The 19046-nt window shown below is 26.5% G+C and overlaps 1 protein-coding gene across 2 annotated transcripts; it reads left to right on the forward strand.

The window, feature by feature from the left end:
* The first annotated feature begins 1876 nt into the window (after positions 1-1876).
* On the forward strand, positions 1877-14744 carry LOC122514881 (vitellogenin receptor). 2 transcript variants are annotated; one of them, XM_043631982.1, is made up of 31 exons: positions 1877-1952; positions 2076-2203; positions 2508-2645; positions 2796-2901; positions 3256-3405; positions 3745-3861; positions 3948-4073; positions 4394-4609; positions 4748-4919; positions 5054-5255; positions 5528-5719; positions 5840-5960; positions 6051-6191; positions 6262-6514; positions 7241-7437; positions 7530-7682; positions 8223-8356; positions 8536-8666; positions 8764-8957; positions 9089-9264; positions 9345-9664; positions 9779-10086; positions 10402-10644; positions 11079-11231; positions 11496-11641; positions 11716-11807; positions 12025-12262; positions 12335-12506; positions 12762-13041; positions 13142-13265; positions 14304-14744. In XM_043631982.1, the coding sequence occupies exons 1-31, from the start codon at positions 1892-1894 to the stop codon at positions 14385-14387; spliced, it is 5268 nt and encodes a 1755-aa protein (XP_043487917.1). In that variant the 5' UTR covers positions 1877-1891; the 3' UTR covers positions 14388-14744. The 2 variants fall into 2 exon arrangements, with proteins under 2 accessions (XP_043487917.1, XP_043487916.1); XM_043631981.1 differs by lacking the exon at positions 14304-14744 and adding an exon at positions 13526-13922.
* The last annotated feature ends 4302 nt before the right edge of the window (positions 14745-19046 follow it).

The following is a 19046-nucleotide window of genomic DNA, read 5'->3' on the forward strand; positions in this document are numbered from 1 at the left end:
ACATATATATTATTATATTTTTTTTAATATTATATATATGTATATATATTTATTTATATTTATTATTATATTATTTATTTATATTTATTATTATATTATTTTGTTATAGATTTTATTTGAATGTAAAATATTCAAAGAAATATATATGTGTGTGTGTGTGTAGGTATTTAGAGTACTCGGATATTTTGTATTTAATTTCAAACGTAGAATCAATTATTGGATTTCTATTTACAAATGGATTCTTATAGATAAATTGAATATCCAAGAAATTCTATATAATTATATATTTGCAGATACATCATCTATGTCGACCTTTAATAACCTTTGATAACGGTTATTCGATACAAAGACAGGATGGATATAATTTAAATTGATGAGACCATCACAGTACCGGCCGGACGTGCTTACAGATTGTACGCTTCTATCGTTTTGAATTCTATTCATTGATTCCAATTATACACCTTTATATATATATATAGATATATATAATATATATATATATATATTCTGATTTATTAATGTGAGTACTCAACCTGTTTCATTTTTATTGCATTGATTATTCTAAATGATGTTTTTATTATTTTCTAAGTTTCACTTGTTAATGTTTTTGTTTATATTTTTAATTTGTTTATTATATATATATATAATCAGGTTTTTATTGCACAACTTACACAGTTTTTTACAATGTCTTATCATTCTATCACATATAATTATCTCTATATATTATATATATTATATGTTAATATTTTTTTTTTTTTTTTTTTTATAATATATGTACAATGATAATATTTTGTTAATATCGTTAATATAGTATAGCAAGTGTCAATAATAATCAAACCTTTTTTTTTATACTAATTTTTCTAATTCATTTTATATAATATAAGACAATCATTTGTATATATATATGCAATTTGTGTATGTAATTACTTATAACTAATAATCATTTTATTATTATATCAATGTATATATACAGGGTGTACGAAGAAGTAGACGCCAAACTTATACTACGTATTACTGAGGTCAAATAGATGAAAAAATGTTCATATAAATTTATTATGCCTGAAAATATTTGATTGAAAAGATATTTATGATTTATTGTGGCAGTTATAAGAAATATTCGAATATTCCTCCCTCTGCAAGAATGCAGACTTCCGTTCGTCGAACTCTTTGAAGTATTTCAATCGTATTGGAAATAATTTTAAATGCATTTTGAATATATTCTCAAAGTTCATCTTATATTTCTATTCGTATTTTTATGAAACAACTTTTTTACTTGACTTATAAATAAATATAATTTCAAAAGTATTGAGTTAGGTGATCTGTGGGGTCTACTGAATCATTAATCAAAATTATAATACGTATACGATATTCTATAAAAAGGAATTAAACGCGAGTTTTGTCCGTGAATCTATGAATATTTATATCTGTCCAATAAAACATTTTTGAACGTAAATTTATATGAACTTTGATCTCAATAATAGATAGTATAAGTTTGATCTCAACCTTTTTGAAAACCCTGTATATATATATATATATATATATATTTTTTTTTTATTATAATAATTTCTCATAGCATAGAATATTTCATGAGAATATTTCAACGTAACCTTCAGATATATATTTACGTATATATACTCTTTCTTTCTCTATAATATCTATATTTATCTCATAACAATATAGTATTGTTTCCATTTTTCTAACTACAACGTTCGAAGGTCATTGTTTATTAGGATTCTCGTCAAATCCAATTTACATTTCTTTTTTCTCTCTCAAATATTTTATTTCATTATTATATTAAATCTTGTGTTGCGTGTAATATATTTTAATAATATCTTCATATACGTGTAATTATCTTATGGTCTTTTTTTTTTTATTTTTTTTTTTGCAGATAATGTTACATCTTTTTCGTATAATACTATGTTGCATTTCCATTTTACAAGTAATTTCAAAAGGTGAGATTTGAAAAAAAATATTGAAAAGAAAATAACGCAATTGTTAATACATAATTAGGAATAATTATAATTTAATATAATATTTAATTATAATGGGAAAATTTAATTGAATTTTGAATTTAGAATTTCAATGCGTGAAGCCACATTGGTTAAAATGCGATAGCGGAGAATGTGTACCGTATACATACGAATGTGACGGTACAAGCGATTGCAGTGATCATTCGGACGAAAAAAATTGTACAGATTTCAAAGTAATTATTTCAATATTATTATTATTATTATTATTATTATTATTTAATATTGGTTTTTATCTTGTCCAAAAAATAAAATTATTAAAATAGGTGTCTTAAGAAATTTGGACGGATTAGAAATTCATTTTGAACGTTATTTTCATCTTGTTGTACATTTCGTCCCTTTTCATTGAAACTTCATCTGCAACTGAAATTTTTTTGTTATGACTTTATTATTATTATTATTATTAAATTTTATTCTTATGCATTTATTGATAGAAACCATTAAAATGTTGTTTATTTCTTTCCATGTATTACCGCGCAGTTTCAACCAGCGCCGGTAAATTGTACCAAGGACGAGTACACCTGTAAAGACAACACCTGTATATCAATCGAGAAATTTTGCGACATGTGGCCCGATTGCAGCGACAGCAGCGACGAATACATCGATTGCTATAAAGAAGTGGGCGAAAATTATGATTACGATAATAATTATAATTTAAAACTTTAAAAAAAAAAGACAATTTTTACATCTTATTTATTTTACTGTAAACATGTAATTGTATTACTATTTCTTTCTCTTCCTTTGTTTTTATCTTAAATACCTATTCAGAAACAATGTAAGAATTTTCTATGCAAAGACGGCTATTGTGTAAGAAACGAATGGGTTTGCGACGGGGTGAAAGATTGTCCGGATGGTAGCGACGAAATTAATTGTGGTCAGTACTTCTTTTTTTCTTTTTTTATATATTCATCCTATTTATTTCATTGTTAAAGTATATAATTTTGTATTATTTCATATTTTTTGTAATTAGTCGGTATAGTTATTTCATGAATTAACGAATTTCATTGTTAAAGTATATAACTTTGTATTATTTCATATTTTTTGTAATTAGTCGGTATAGTTATTTCATGAATTAACGAATTTCATTGTTAAAGTATATAATTTTGTATAATTTCATATTTTTTGTAATTAGTCGATATAGTTATTACATGAATTAACGAATTTCACGTTTTAACACCGTGTAAACGAAATGTATTTATTTATTTATTTTAATTTTGTATTTTTCTAGGTGATGGTAATATACTACCGGCCGATTGCACCAACGAGATAGATCATTTTCTTTGTAAAAATCAACGATGCATTTCATTGAGTCTAACGTGCAATGAAAAAGATGATTGCGGTGATAATTCAGATGAAGATAACGTTTCGTGCCAGGAATGTAAGTCTAATGATAACAAAAAGATAAAAAAAGAACGAACTTATCCGTAAATTTAAAATTAAGCTTATTTTATTTTAATTATGTGTTATTGATTTTATCATTATTTCTATTCGTTTGAAAAAATTTGATTTAAAGATTTTATTTAAAAGATACAAATTTTGTTTTCTTACACTTTTCAATATTTCAGTTAAAAATTGTTTCTTTTTTTAATAAATTATTCAAGTTATTGAACAATTCTTCTTTTCCTTTTTTTTTTTGTTCTTTCTTAACGAACAATATTCGTTTATTTATTTATTTATTTAATTAGTTAGTTATTAAGACATTGTTTATTATTTGTAGATGTAGAATTTTGTTCGAAAACTCATGAATGCGAACAAAATTGTAGAGCAACGCCGCTTGGTCCTTTTTGTTCTTGTTGGACAGGTTACAAGTTAATAAATGAAACTATCTGCGAAGGTAAATTTATTATTAATAATAATAATAGTACACTTTCATTATACGATGAAAGAAAATTCATGAATTCATCGATATGATTGTTTTAGATATAAACGAATGTGAAATATTTGGAAGTTGTTCTCAATATTGCATGAATAATGCCGGATCTTACACTTGTTCCTGCGATCCAGGCTATGATTTGCAAGAAGATAAAAGAAGTTGCAAAGCCAAAGGTAGGTTGAATGTTTTTTTTAGAAAAAATGAGACAAGTGCTATCGCACCACTTGCAATTTTTGACCAAACCAATTTTTTTGCGAAAGCCTGTGCTACTCTTACGCTTCAATTTCAATATAAGTTTATTTTATTTGATTTTATCTATACAGGATGGTAAAAAAATGATTGTTATTGAATGCATCGGGATGATTAAAATTGTATCGTTCTTTCTCAGCATTTAATTTCTCAACTGGATATTGCAAACAACTCATCGTTACACATGTATCATGCCAATCTGAAATTATTTTCATTTAATTAGAATGTTTCATTTATTTTGTAGATTTCGAAGCATTAATGGTCTTGGCCTCGAAGACAGAAATTCGTGGATATTTTTTAGACTCAAAAATATATTATACGATACATACAAATTTGAAAGAGGCTATCGGAGTAGCCATTGACGCTGAATATATTTATTGGACTGATATTTATCATGGTGAAGCAGCTATATTTAGAAGCGATCAGTTTGGATTTAATAAAACTGCAATCGTTACCGCAGGTAATTCAACAAAATACGTCTTATCAATAAAATATAATAAATAAACGTATAAATCAAATATTTTTACAATATTCAAAATGAGTATAATATAGTTGTAAAATGAAACTTATTTATCTTATCGATTTAATTAAAATTTAGGCGTGAATACACCAGAAGATGTAGCAGCCGATTGGATAACTGGAAATATATACTTCACTGACAGTTCATATCAACACATCGGAGTATGCAATGAAAATGGAACATATTGTACAGTATTAATAAACAAAAATATTGATAAACCAAGATCCATAATTGTTTCACCTAAATTAGGGTAATATTTTTATTCTAAATTTCAATTTACATATTTTGCTTTGATTTGAAATTAAACAAAGCTCTCTCTCTCTCTTTTTAATAAATTTTGTTTATATTTATTATAAAAGAATCTGTTAATATTGTAATTTTCAGTTTGATGTATTGGTCCAATTGGGGTTTGAATCCGCATATAGCAATGGCATCGATGGATGGATACAATCATGTTAAATTTGTTAAAGATGATATTGATTGGCCGGGTGGTTTAGCAATCGATGATCCAAATGGTAGATTATATTGGGTCGATGCAAAACTGCAGAAAATTGAATCGATACGTTTGGATGGTAGAGATAGGAGAGTTAGTATTTTATTTAATTTAAATCAATTGCACAAATGATACAATTAACACGTTAACTGTTAAGTATTTTCATTAAACCCATGGTGATCTGCCAATCATAAAAAGAAATAAGAATGTTGGTAATTAGTGGCTGTAATTAAAACTCTAAGCTCGGTTCCTAAGAACCGGCACGACGTTTAACGCACATGTTGAAAAAATGAATTTATATTAATTATTACATTATTTATTTATAGTAAATCTATTTTATAATATATTTCTATTGGATATTTCAGACAATATTGGCTGACATGATTAAAAATCCATTTTCTATAGCGATACATGACAATAAATTATATTGGAGTGACAGATCTTTAAAGAGCGTAATGTCTTGTAATAAATTCACTGGAAAAGATCGGGAAACTCTAATTCGTTCTGAGAGTATTACCTTTGGGATTCACATTTATCATTCCGTTCTCAAACCAAAAGTATATCAAACTTATTTCTTTATAATATTTGTCTACTTCTTTGTCCTTTTTTTTTTTGGAAAAAAGTATAAGTTTATATATTTAGTTTTGTTAAATTTAATGAAATTTTGTTTTATTCAGATTGTAAATCCATGTAAAGATAATCCTTGCTCGCAAATTTGTTTATTAAATTCAAACAGTAATTATACTTGTGCTTGTTCATTGGATTCACAACTTGCTGTTGATAATCATGCTTGTAGAGGTAAATTATTAAAAATAATTGATTTTTCTTCCCTTTTGAATTAATATTTATACTTTTTGTTTTTGTTTTTTTTTTATTATTGATTTTCAGTAATTAAAAAGAAAGAACATCTCGTCTTAGCAAGCGAAGATATTTTTATAGATTACTATCATGAACTATTGGGTAAACCAAAAATGAGCATGACCAAAACGATAAAATATGTAACTGCATTGGCATATGATCGTATAAAAGGTAAATTGTTATAAAAATGATGTTTATCGACATAATAAAAAATTGGCATTTGATTTTTTTTTTAATTTAGATGATATTCTTATCTATGATCAATTAACGGAAACCATTTATCGTTACGACATGAGTAAAGATATATTTGAAAATATAATGACTGTAAGAAACGAAATATTTGGTGGCATGGGTTTTGACTTTGTTGGTAATAATTTATACTGGTCTGATATGGAACAGAAAACTATCGAAGTTCATAGTTTTGGAACAAAAGGAAGAACTGTCTTTTACTATCAAGATGAACCACAAGATATTTCCTTGGATTCTGAAGAAGGGTATTACATCTTTTACTATTTTTTTATTTTTTTAAATGATGTTAATACTTTCTCTACGAGAAACGTAGACATTTAAAAATGTTTAGTTGAATACGGGAAACGTAGTTCTACGTTATTTCAAAATTGACGTTTTTTAATTAATTTATTACATAAAATGTCCCATAATTGATGATACAAACGAGCAGAAGGTAATTTTACACGAAAAACTGAGTCAAAAATGTAGAACACAATTTATTCATAGAAGGTTTTGTTTTCGGGATAAATAAGTTTGCAAATTTTGTTCAAATTATATATTAATCCTTGTAACAAAGTGGACTGCTTGTGATATAAATGAAAATAATATAATCAATAATATTTCAAATCTAGAGTCAAAGATTGTTAAGAGGCATTATTTACAACAAATACAAATTTCAAGAGTTTCAAGAATGAATATCAATTTTATGTACCTTAATCATTTTATTAAAAATAATATTTTTTGTATACAACTATAATTTTGTAAAACTTTTGAACATTCACATGTCATTCACATATCTAAAATTGCCAAAATTTGTAATACTCAGTTACAAACTTTTATGAAAATTATATGCCCCTTATTCAGCTAAACATTTTATCCAACTATTTAACAAATTAAATTAAACTATTTAACAAATTAAGATAAATTATTGTATAAATTGAAATTTCAAATTCTAATCGTGCAAATTCAAATGATAAGAATGTATATTTCAGAACAATGTATGTAGTGTTTCATTTTAATAATACATACCGTATACTTCAATTACAAATGAATGGATTGGGTCCGCACATAACTTTGGTGGATCAAGGATTAATTGGTAAAAAAGTTTCTTTGTGTTACGATAATACAACTAACAGATTGTTTTGGGCTGATCAGGGTACTGGTAATATTGAGAGTATTTCAATACAAGGTAAACGACAACAAAATTAATAATAATAATAATAATAATGATGATATATTCAATTAGAGAAAAAATGAATTTGAATTGTTTACATTTCGTAGGAAAACATAGGATTATTTACCGAACTGGTTTATCGGAACCAATGAGCCTTGCGATACTTGGAAAGAATATTTTTTGGACCGAACGATTATCTAACCATTTGTTTTGGAGTCACAAAACGAAAGGTTTACAATTTTTGAAGAAGATACCATTGGGTTAGTATCGTGTAGAAAATTTATACGCAGAATTATTTTTGAAACTTAGATAGCTTACCGTTCTCTTTTTATCAAATGAAAATAGAACGAAATAATAGAGGAAAAAAATCATATAACATAATACATCCTAACTTCTTATGACTTTATTTTTTATCTGAATGCATTGATGCACCTGCCAGTTGCAATTGCATTATTTTATATCGTTACTACATAGAACTGAGATTCCACATTTTATGAGAATAAAATGTTTGTCCATAAAATCATTTCACGATAAACAAAGGTATCGATTGATTTAAAACAAAACAAGTAGGATTTTACATTAAAAAATAAAATGCAATTACTCCTGGTAGGTGCATCGGTGCATCTATATAAAAAAATAAGGTCATAAGAAATTAGAATGCATATTATACGGTATAAATTTTCTTTTTTTATCATCTTTTTTCTATTTTTACTTAATAAATAGTAGCAATTTGTTCTAAGAATCATCCTGTATAAAATAATCAATATATTTTAAATGATCAAAAAATGTATTTTCTTTAGAATTACCCATTAGACATCAAACGATACATATAATAGCTACACATGCAGTTTATTATAGTAATAACAAACAAGGTTGTCATAACGAAAATGGAGGTTGTTCTCACGTTTGTCTACCAACGAATTCGAATTCTTTCGTAAGTACATTTACTTTAATCATTTTGATGATATAATTCATTGATATTGTTTTATGAAATATATAATTCGTTGTATTTATTTAAACAATTTATCAAAAATTCTTATTCCTAATAATTAATTCGATATATCTTTCGGTATTTTTATATTAATTGAATAATGTTTTCTGTTTATACCTCAGATATGCGCGTGTCCACCAGGAATGATGTTAAACAATGATGAAAGAACGTGTCATAAAGTCATTAATTCGTCTTGCACGTTTGATGAATTCAGATGTTCAGAACACAATATCTGCATAAAAGCAACACAAGTGTAAGGAAAAAAAAAAACATAAAGAAGTTCACAAGAGTTTTGAAAATATTTGTCATAGTTAAATATTTGAATAAACATTTTTTTTGATTAATTTCAGATGCGACGGAAAAGTAGATTGTCCTACTGGCGAAGATGAATCCAGGAATTGCTTTTCTACAAATTTATGTAATAACAATCAATTTGTTTGTAGAAATGGAGAGTGCGTAAGCCATACAAGTCGTTGTAATTCGCGCTACGATTGCAAGGATCGTTCGGATGAGGAAAATTGTACTTTAATTACATGTGGATCAGGTAAAGCAAACATTTCTAAACTTCATAAACAAAGAAACAAATTAAAAATTGAATTAAATTGAAATTTATATATTTAAATATATTATTATTATTATTTTATTATTATTATTATTATTTAAAAATATTTTCAGATCTTTTCCAGTGTCACGAGGGTTCTTGCATATCAAAAAGTCAAGTATGCAATGGAAAATACGATTGTCCTGATTATTCCGACGAATTAAATTGCGCTTCGTATGTTTGTTCTAAGACAGAATTTAGATGCGCGAAGGGCCCATGTATTCCCTTTGGTTGGGTTTGCGATGGTGAAGTAAGTTATCAATAAAATTTTATTTTCAAAATATTCCTTATATCGACACAAAATAATATAATAGTATATAAATATTTTAGTATGATTGCGAGGATGAGTCAGATGAAGAAAATTGTTTAGGTAACTGCAAGGATGATTTATTTCAATGTTTAAATCAAAATTGCATAGACCAATCATTGGTTTGTAACCAAATCGATGATTGCGGTGATTTCTCTGACGAATCTGAAGATTGTTTCTATGACTTCGAAGATCCTACGTTTACAAATAATGATTACACGGATTATGATTACGAAGACATTGATGTATATGGAAATTATCAAAAATATAAAAAACCTACAAACTGCGCTAAAACTGAATTCAAATGCCATAGAACTAAGAAATGTATTCCTAAAAGTAAAATGTAATTTAAAACAATTTAGTAGTATTCTATAAATATTCTGCTTTTTTATGAAATTTTCACAATAAATAAATATAATTAGATAATTTTATATATTAATATAATAATTTATTATAGATGTGACGGTCAACGAGATTGTTTATACAATGACGATGAAAATAATTGTCCAAATTGTCAAGCCAATGAATACACTTGTGAAAATAACATTTGTATAGCGCAAGAGTGGGTATGCGATGAAGTTAATGATTGCGGTGATAACTCGGATGAAAAGTATTGCAACGGAAAAAGTTTATCAATAATTAATAAAGACTCAGAGAAGAATTGTAAAGAGTTTCGTTGCAATGATGGCAGGTGTATTCCCTTTTACAAGGTTTGCGATAACCATAATGATTGTTTGGATGGCAGCGACGAGTTGAAACAATGTAGTAAGCTAAATTTTATTTTAATCCTTTTTTAAGCTTTAAATATCTTCTGACGAAGCTGTTCGTATTTTACATGGAAAGAGTTGATGAGTTAAAACTCACGTTAATTAAACATTTTTTATTTCTTTTGATAATTAATTCATAAAATATCGAACCGTTTTCTTTTATCACCCTGTATATTGATAAAATTTCAATTGTTTAATTATTTAATAAAAAAAGGAAAACGTCCTATATCTTAAATCAACTATAATTAATAATTCATTTGTGTATAATAAGATTTAAAAGGAATACATCGTAAATAAATATTTGTATTTTCAGTGCGAGCTTGTACGTTAAATGATCCCTGTCAACAAAAGTGTAACAAGACACCGTTAGGTCCTGTTTGTACTTGCAATTCTGGATATAAATTAGCTTCCGATGGAGTAAGTTGCGAAGACATAAACGAATGCGAACTAAATTTATGTTCTCAGATTTGTCATAATACACGCGGTGGATTCAAATGTTCTTGCGAAAGTGGATATGTCTTACAGAAGGATAAACTTTCTTGCAAAGCTTCTTCTGGTAAATAATAAACTAAAACAATTCCTTTCTTAATATATTTTTATCAAATATAGCATTAAGTTAGGGTTACTATATGTTCTTTTCTTTTTTAGACTTTAAATTTTAATTCAGTCAGTTTTTTTGAAATATACAGAAATTTATGGATTTTTAATTTCCATACTTTTGTCAAATTACTATTATTATTATATTAAAATATAACAAAAATAACAACTCATTAACATAAAAAATTATTAATTTTATATTTTTCTATATTTTTAACAAAAGAATTCATTAAAATTTATTTATTTTTATCCGAAAAGAATAAGATTTATGTCGTTTCGTATTAGAATGTTTAGTTACAACCCAATAATTTGTGTCTGTATTTTAACAAAAGGAAAATATATAGTAACCCTTATAAAGTACTGAATAAATGAAACGAATTATATTAATTCTAGCCTCGCAAATGCAAATAATAATAGTTGCTGGATACGATGTGAGCAAAATTACGTTTAATTTGAACGACCACGAGGTACTTCACCATGATCCACATTTTGAAATTTATGGTCTCGACTTTAATGCCAGAGAAAATGCTGTTTATTTGAGCAATGGTATAAGAATGAATAATTTTTATTTATTATTATAATAAAAAATAATGATAGTATATAATTGTAATTATATATAAATATAATTAATATAATAAATATAAAATTATATATTTATAATAATATAAAATAAAATTATATAATTATATTTTTATTTTATATTAATTATATAATTAATATAACAAATATATATAAAATAAATAAAAAATAATAAATATAAAAATGTAATTGTATAAAATTATATATATATAAATGATTTATAATCTTTAGTTATACTTGGAATTATAACAAAAATCAATATCAAGACTAAAGAAAAAATGATAATGAAAGATATTGGAAAACCCGGAGTAATAGCAAACGATTGGATAACAAATAATATTTACTTTTTCAATGACATCTATCCATACAATATTAAGGTAAATAAACATGATTAACAATTATCATTAGAAATAAATCATTGTCAATAATTATTAATAATATTTCTGTTAAGGCATGCAATTTTGAAGAAGAAAAGTGTGCAGAAGTTCTGACTATTAATGGAAATAGTACTGTAGAATCTATCAAAGTTGATCCAACCACAGGGTAATCGAAATAACTTAATAATAATAATTAATAAAATAATACAAGTATATAATTATTTAATAATAAATTAATATTTAATTAATAATAAATTAATAATAATTAATTATTAAATTATTAATAATTAATACTAAATTAATATTATTATAATTAATTAATAATTAATACTAAATTAATATTATTATAATTAATTAATAAATTTCGTTTTATGATCAATCAGGTTGTTATTCTGGAGTCAAACGGAATGGTTACTTCAAATTGAACCAAAAAGTAAAATATACAGATCAAGTATGAATGGTACAAACGTTAAAGCTATAGTTACTGAAAACCTCGGAACTATACAAAAACTAACAATAGATCATAGAAAATCACGATTGTATTGGTGCGACACGCAATTTAATATCATAGAATCAGTCAAATTCGATGGTTCTGATAGGCAAATATTTTTAAAAGCAAAGGTATTATCCAATTTTTATTCATTTTTTTATTTACGATTACATAAATGATTGATTTATCAAACATAATTACAGGTAGAACCTCTGGACGTTCACGTGCACGATGATTATCTTTATTGGTTACATTCCAATACAGGTAACATCAAAAAATGTAAATTAAAAAACAAGACCATTTGTACGAACATTCTTGCTTCTCGAATAGTTGCCAAACATTTTACTATTTTTCACGAGAACAGCCAACCATTAGGTAAAAATTAAGATAATTCAAGTTTTGATTTGTTAATGTTTTGAATTATTTTTACTACTTTGTTTTTGAGCTTGTATCTACTTTGATTACATGCTTAACTTTGTTTCTATTATATTCATTGTTCATTAATGTAAAGTCGTTATTGTTTCTTTTGTTAGAATAAATCTACAAACAAAATATACATCTGTGAAAGTATTAATTATATTCACCCAAAACTTAATCAATTAATTTAATGATTTATTTGTTTATTTTAAGTACCGAACAAATGTCGAGATCACAGATGTGCTTACATGTGTCTTTTGAATGAACACGATTACACTTGTTTTTGTCAATATGGTCAAACAATGAGAAATGATTTGTTGTGTAAGGAAAATTCCAAAATATATGGCTTGTCGAAACACAATATAAATAATAATCAAAATAAAGGAATGATAGTTGGCTTAACCATTTCTTTGGTCACAGCTATTACCATTTTATCTATTTATTATTATTATCTACAATCAAGAATAAATCGTGGGAGGAATAATGAAATGAGGTTTGTTCTAGTTTAATAAGATTATAATTAATTAATTTATAAGATCATCAGTAAAATATGAAGATATTATTATAATAATTAAACTGTTTTTACTTTACAGTATTCATTTTCAAAATCCTATCTACGATGAAAAAAAAGGAATTCAGAATTCATTTAATTATATGGAATCTTTGCCACCTGGGGAACACGAATATATGAATCCAATAATTAATATGTCAGATAAGGTAACTATAATTGTATTTAATTTTAATTTTATAATTTTATATTTTTTAATTTTAATTGTAATTGTTTAATTTTTTAATTTTATATTTATTTAATTTTAATTGTATAATTGTATGTAATATTATATAATTATATTTAAAAAAATATAATTATTACAATTAATTAGTACTAATAATTATACAATATATTGTATAATTTTTATATTTAAAAAAAGAGAAAATTTATATGTGGAATTTCTTTGATCATTTGTTCATTATTTCAGTTAAATATTAAACTAATGAAGAAAAATAATATAATCGAAATTGAAGACAATTCGGAAAGTGAAATGGAAAATATGCAATATTCACAAAAAACTAAACTCTTACGTTAAAGTAAGAATATAAATAACGAACATAGTATTAATTAAAAACAAAAGAGATTTAAAATTTAATTATTGTTATTATATAAAACATAGTCACAATAAGTTGACTTATGTAATGTTACAATGTTAATATTTATCTGTTGTGTAAATTTTCTCCACAGTTACCGTTTTTATTATATTATTTAAAAAAAAATTGTTCATAAATAAAAAGAGAAATATTTTTATAACAATTATTAGTGCATTATATGGTAGACTTCTGTATAAAGTGAATTCCTTTAACACGTTGAAAATATTACAATTACTTTTTTTCTATAAAACGAATTCCCGTACAACGCTCTATAAAATCAAATGCTGAAATTTCCGGTACAAGTTATTTAAAATTGTGATATTAAAAAATAAATAGTTTATAAGAAAATAAACAGTTTTTAAAAACGATCATACTATTTTTTGTTTCAATGAATTAATTTAATGCATTTAATAATCAACACTCTCTAGCTGATATAAATTATTTAAAAAAAAAATAATCTTTTAAAACACGCGGAATAAATAATAACGAAATTGCAAATAAAAAAAGAAAAATTAGAAAGAAATGTATTACGCAAATGCAATAAAACGAATTAGAAAGAAGGATCGATCATCGAAAGAATATTTGAAATACGCGGTTATGAAATTGTTACAGATGGCAGCACGATCGCCCGCGAACATGGCGTACTCTGGTGGCGTATCTAGCGAACACTTCAGTCTGATACGAGGAAAGCGATAGAGAAGATTCGTATGATCAGCTGTAAGTGGCAAGTCAAGTTTGCCTCGGTTATCTTCGTGTTGATAGAGAAACAAACTTATAAAAATATTAATGAATACGATAGAAAATTAATGGATTAAACAACATCAATAAGAACAAAAAAAATTAAACAAACAAACAAACATAACGATTAGGTCTGTTCGACGAACCGTGAATTTTAGTGTATGGTGTGTTATCCCTCTCTCTCTCTCTCTTTCTCTCTCTCCCTTTCTCTCTCTTTCTTCTTTTCTTAGTGTCCTATGTTATCGAAGAACTAATATCGATGATTAAAAAATAAAGAAAGAAAGAAAGAAAGAAAGAAAGAAAGAAAGAAAGAAAGATGAAATAAAATAAAATAAAATAAAATAATAATAATAATAAGAAGAAGAAGAAGAGAAGAGAGAGAAAAAGGTGAAAAAGAAAAAGAAAAAAGAAGTGATCAGTGTGCATTAAAGTTAATCGTCGTTGACATCATCATCATCATCGTCGTCGTCGTCGTTCAGCCCTTAGCTCGAATATTTGTCGTGAGGGCTAGCGAGGCATGACGGGAACAGGTGACAATAGAGGACCTCCGCCATGTTAGATTTCGCGAGATCGCGAAACGTGCGCCGCCTGCTGCTGGTGCTGCCTCTAGTGGAGGACGAGGAAAACTGGCATTATACGCTAAGAAAGAGATAGATAGAGGGAGAAAGAAAACTACCATATATATATATATATATATATATACATATACATTGCATATATATATATATATATATAAGAAAGAGAGAAAGAAAGATAGAGCGTGTGAGAGAAAGAGAGAGAGAGAGAGAAAGAGAGAAGGAGATAGTGAATTTATTTTGTTTTTCTCCGTTCTCCTTCGCGCTACTTTCACCCTCTCGACACTGTGATCCACCTGAAAATCATCCAAGCTGGATAGGTTACCCGAGTATCTCCGCGATACCGTGGATTGGTTTATGGGGTAAGTTAGTTTTCAAACAAAAATGACAATGAAACCGTTTCTATCACCTTTGTATATATATATATATATATATATATAAATATATATATGTATGTATTTATATATATATATGTATATGTATATGTACTCTTTGACAGGAATTCTTATATATGTTTATGTAGGTAAAAGTTTGATAAAGGGTGATGATCTTTATAATGATGATGATTATAATGATATGGTGGTGGTGATGGTGATGGTAGTGGTAACAATGATGATATTCGATGTATGTATTTGAAGATTATTCTCGATCAATGGCTCTCCTAACCTCTGTGTTTTCTCTTTCACTTTTATCTTGTGTTATGTTTTTCTTTTCTACCTTTCGTATTTTTGTATTTTGTATTTGGTGAATCGTTCTAGAACGTTATGGGGGAAAAATGAATTGACGAATTTATTTTGAGAAATTACTTTTTTAAATATTATACTAAGTTATTATCTTTTCTTTTTCTTTTTATAATGTTTCGTTCGTTTATTATTTCTACAATGTTTGAATATTAATTTGACTTCGGTGGTACAACGAATTCTACCGGCAACGTATTTAACAAATTTATATGATTTTTTTTCTTTTTTCTTTCTTTATTTTTAGAATAATATTTTATTTTCTGTCCTTATCGATATAATATTGAATTGTTATTCTTAATAATTATTAAAAAGAAACAATTAACTTTAAAAGAAATATATAATTTATTTCCTATGGCGGATTAACGACGATGACGAGGCAGAGTTTAAATGTGCAAAAGACAAAATGTTGAATATGTTGCGCGAGCCTTCCTTTTCCCTGACTCCCCTTTCTTCCCCTCCTCCTCATTCCTGCCGAGTTATCGATGTATGTACGAACGGAAAAGACTATTTTGTTGCGGGTGTGTGTACGCGCGCGCGCGCGCGCACTACTCGTGTGTATATGAGTATGTTTACCTGTTAACGGACTTACGTAAACCTTTCGATCGTTTTTTCGTCAATAAATCTTACGTTTTATCTTTTTTTCTTTTTTCTTTTAAATGGATGACAAGAAGAAATAGAAAATTTAAAAAATTATTCTACATTCGCGATTATTTTTATTATTTAAATAAAAATGACGAAAGAAAATATTACTAGAACGATTTAGAAAGATTTTTAAATTTAATATATTAATACCATCTAACTAACGATCCTAGGATACAGTCACATTAATCTTATTTCCATCGAACGTGTTATTATTAAATTATCAACAAAGCTTGAACGAAAGTCTCAGTGTCATTGGATTACTAAGTATATAGTCGCATCCTAAACGTTGACTTTTTTCAAAATGTTCTTTTCTCTATATCAAAATTTCCGTTTATTTTCGTATAATTATATTCATTTACATTTGCTAATCGTTATTAGAATTCGCGATAATTTATTTGTCCAATAGGAACGATCATTTATTTAACATTCTACGAATTTCATTGATAGAAATTATTTTAAGTCGTTGACGACGAGAGGGTGGGAGAAAAATGACTCCAGTTGTGTTGTTTGATGTTTTGGCGCGAAATTCAAAAATGGGGGGAAAAAGCGCGCGAAAAATTGAACGTCGAATAAAGTTAATAATGTTTTTGTAATTTTAATAGAGAGATAGGTTCTTGAATAATGATTATTTCGTATGGTTACACCATTGTCCTAGTCAAGGCGAATCTTTTATTGATTTAACGCCTCCGAGACATCACCTCGTTGGACGAAAAAAGAAAGCTTCTTATATTTACGTAGGATATCTGAGGGACGTATATATGTAACGCATATTATAAAGATTCTCAAACATGTTTTTGCCCTATTTAAAATATTCCAATATTACAAATATATTACAATTATTATATATGAATTGTTTTTATATTTAAATTCATGTTAAATCAAACGGTATATAACCTACAAAAGTAATCGAACGTTACGATTAATTCAAAAGTCGATTTATATTATCGATTTTGTTCCACATACATCTAATAAAAGATAATACAAAGTTGAATGGTAACATTAATAAATAAATAAAAGTACTGGTTACCTTTAAAGAGAACAACGAGAACGATATAATACGCATCGCGTTGCGAAACGTTTTCTTCTTCAATGTGCGCATGCGCGAGAAACCTATACGCACACCCACGCACACATATATACGTACTCTTTCTTCTTAGGTTTTTTTTTTCTTCTTTTTTTATATTCTCTTTTAACGAATAAAAGAGAAAGAAAAGAGAATATTTAGAAGGATAAAGAAAGAATTTAATTATAAAAATTGTGTTCTCTTTTTTTCGAGTAATTAATAAGAAAAATAGAAAGTAAAGAATCGGTGTGTTGTTCGTTAGCTCGAAACCGAAGAGAAGAACGGTGACTCACATTCGAGTGAAGTCTTTTCGAGGTGTGCGATAGGTTTCCTCGATGAATCACACACGTGTCTTTCTTTTCTTTCTGTTTTTATTTATCACACTTACACATATATATCGTATTTGTTCTAAAAATAACATAGAAAATATTTTATTAACGAATTATGAATTTTTATTTTTATACACAACTGTTATAAATTGTTAATACCTCTTGATGTAATATTTTTTTTTTAAATCAATTAAAAGTAAAGAAATATATGTGTGAGAGACTCCATTTAAAAATTAAAAATGGTAGGGAAATATCTCAAGTACGAAAAAGCATAAAGTATACCCAACCTCGTGTGTGCACCTTTTTGCGATAACATTTATCGCGGTTTTCCACTCATTAATGTAGGTTTTACTAATACTTTATATGCGTGTTATCGTTTTTAAATTGATAAGTATTATTATCACATATTGTAGTTGGCTTTAATATCGGAAGTCTCGTGTTTTATTTCTATTATATTAATATAAGAAACACGTATTATATAGATTAGTATTATAATTAAAATAGAAATGTGTAAGTTTCTTATTTGAAATTATATACAGTCTGAGTCACAGGAATATTCTTCTTACTAACTCCTACTGTCAATTTAAAACAATTGATATCTGCTTGTAACGCGATGTTTCCGAATTCTTATTACACATAAAACCTATTTTAGGATTATTCAACTTGTAAAATTCATATGAATTTTACATGAATGATACAACAACAACAAAATCTAGGTCTCATTAGAGTATATCCCCCAATAGTCTGAAAAATATAAATTGCAAAAGAAATTGGAACCAAGAGTATTACTTTAAAATAATAATATTTGCATTTTTATCATATCTCATATATGCAGATACAAATATCCTTGCGAGAACCAATTTTTATTATCGTTTAGATAAAATAATATTTCCTTGAGAATAAAATATTTTTCTACGATCAGTTCGAAAGTTTAATAATCCTAAAATAAGAATTCTATATATAGGAAAATTGTGAAAGTTTTCATTACAGGTAAATATCAATTATTTCAAATTTATAGTGGGGTTGGGGGGAGGGGAGGGGGGGTGGTTTACGAATATACTTTTATGACTCACTGTATACTGTAATTTACAAGAGTAAATGAATAGAAATGTCTTATTAAGGATGATCTGTCTCTCGAGTCACGTCTGAGGAATACAAAAGGACTGAGATTATCGTCAGATTTCCGTGACATTCATAACCGACCTCGTTATCCCCCTTTATGCGCCAGTTTTTTCACAAACCGTGTATAATGTTGTCGGCCATTTTCT

Source organism: Polistes fuscatus, unplaced genomic scaffold, assembly GCF_010416935.1.
Source record: "Polistes fuscatus isolate 324 unplaced genomic scaffold, CU_Pfus_HIC Scaffold16, whole genome shotgun sequence".
NCBI lineage: Eukaryota > Metazoa > Arthropoda > Insecta > Hymenoptera > Vespidae > Polistes > Polistes fuscatus.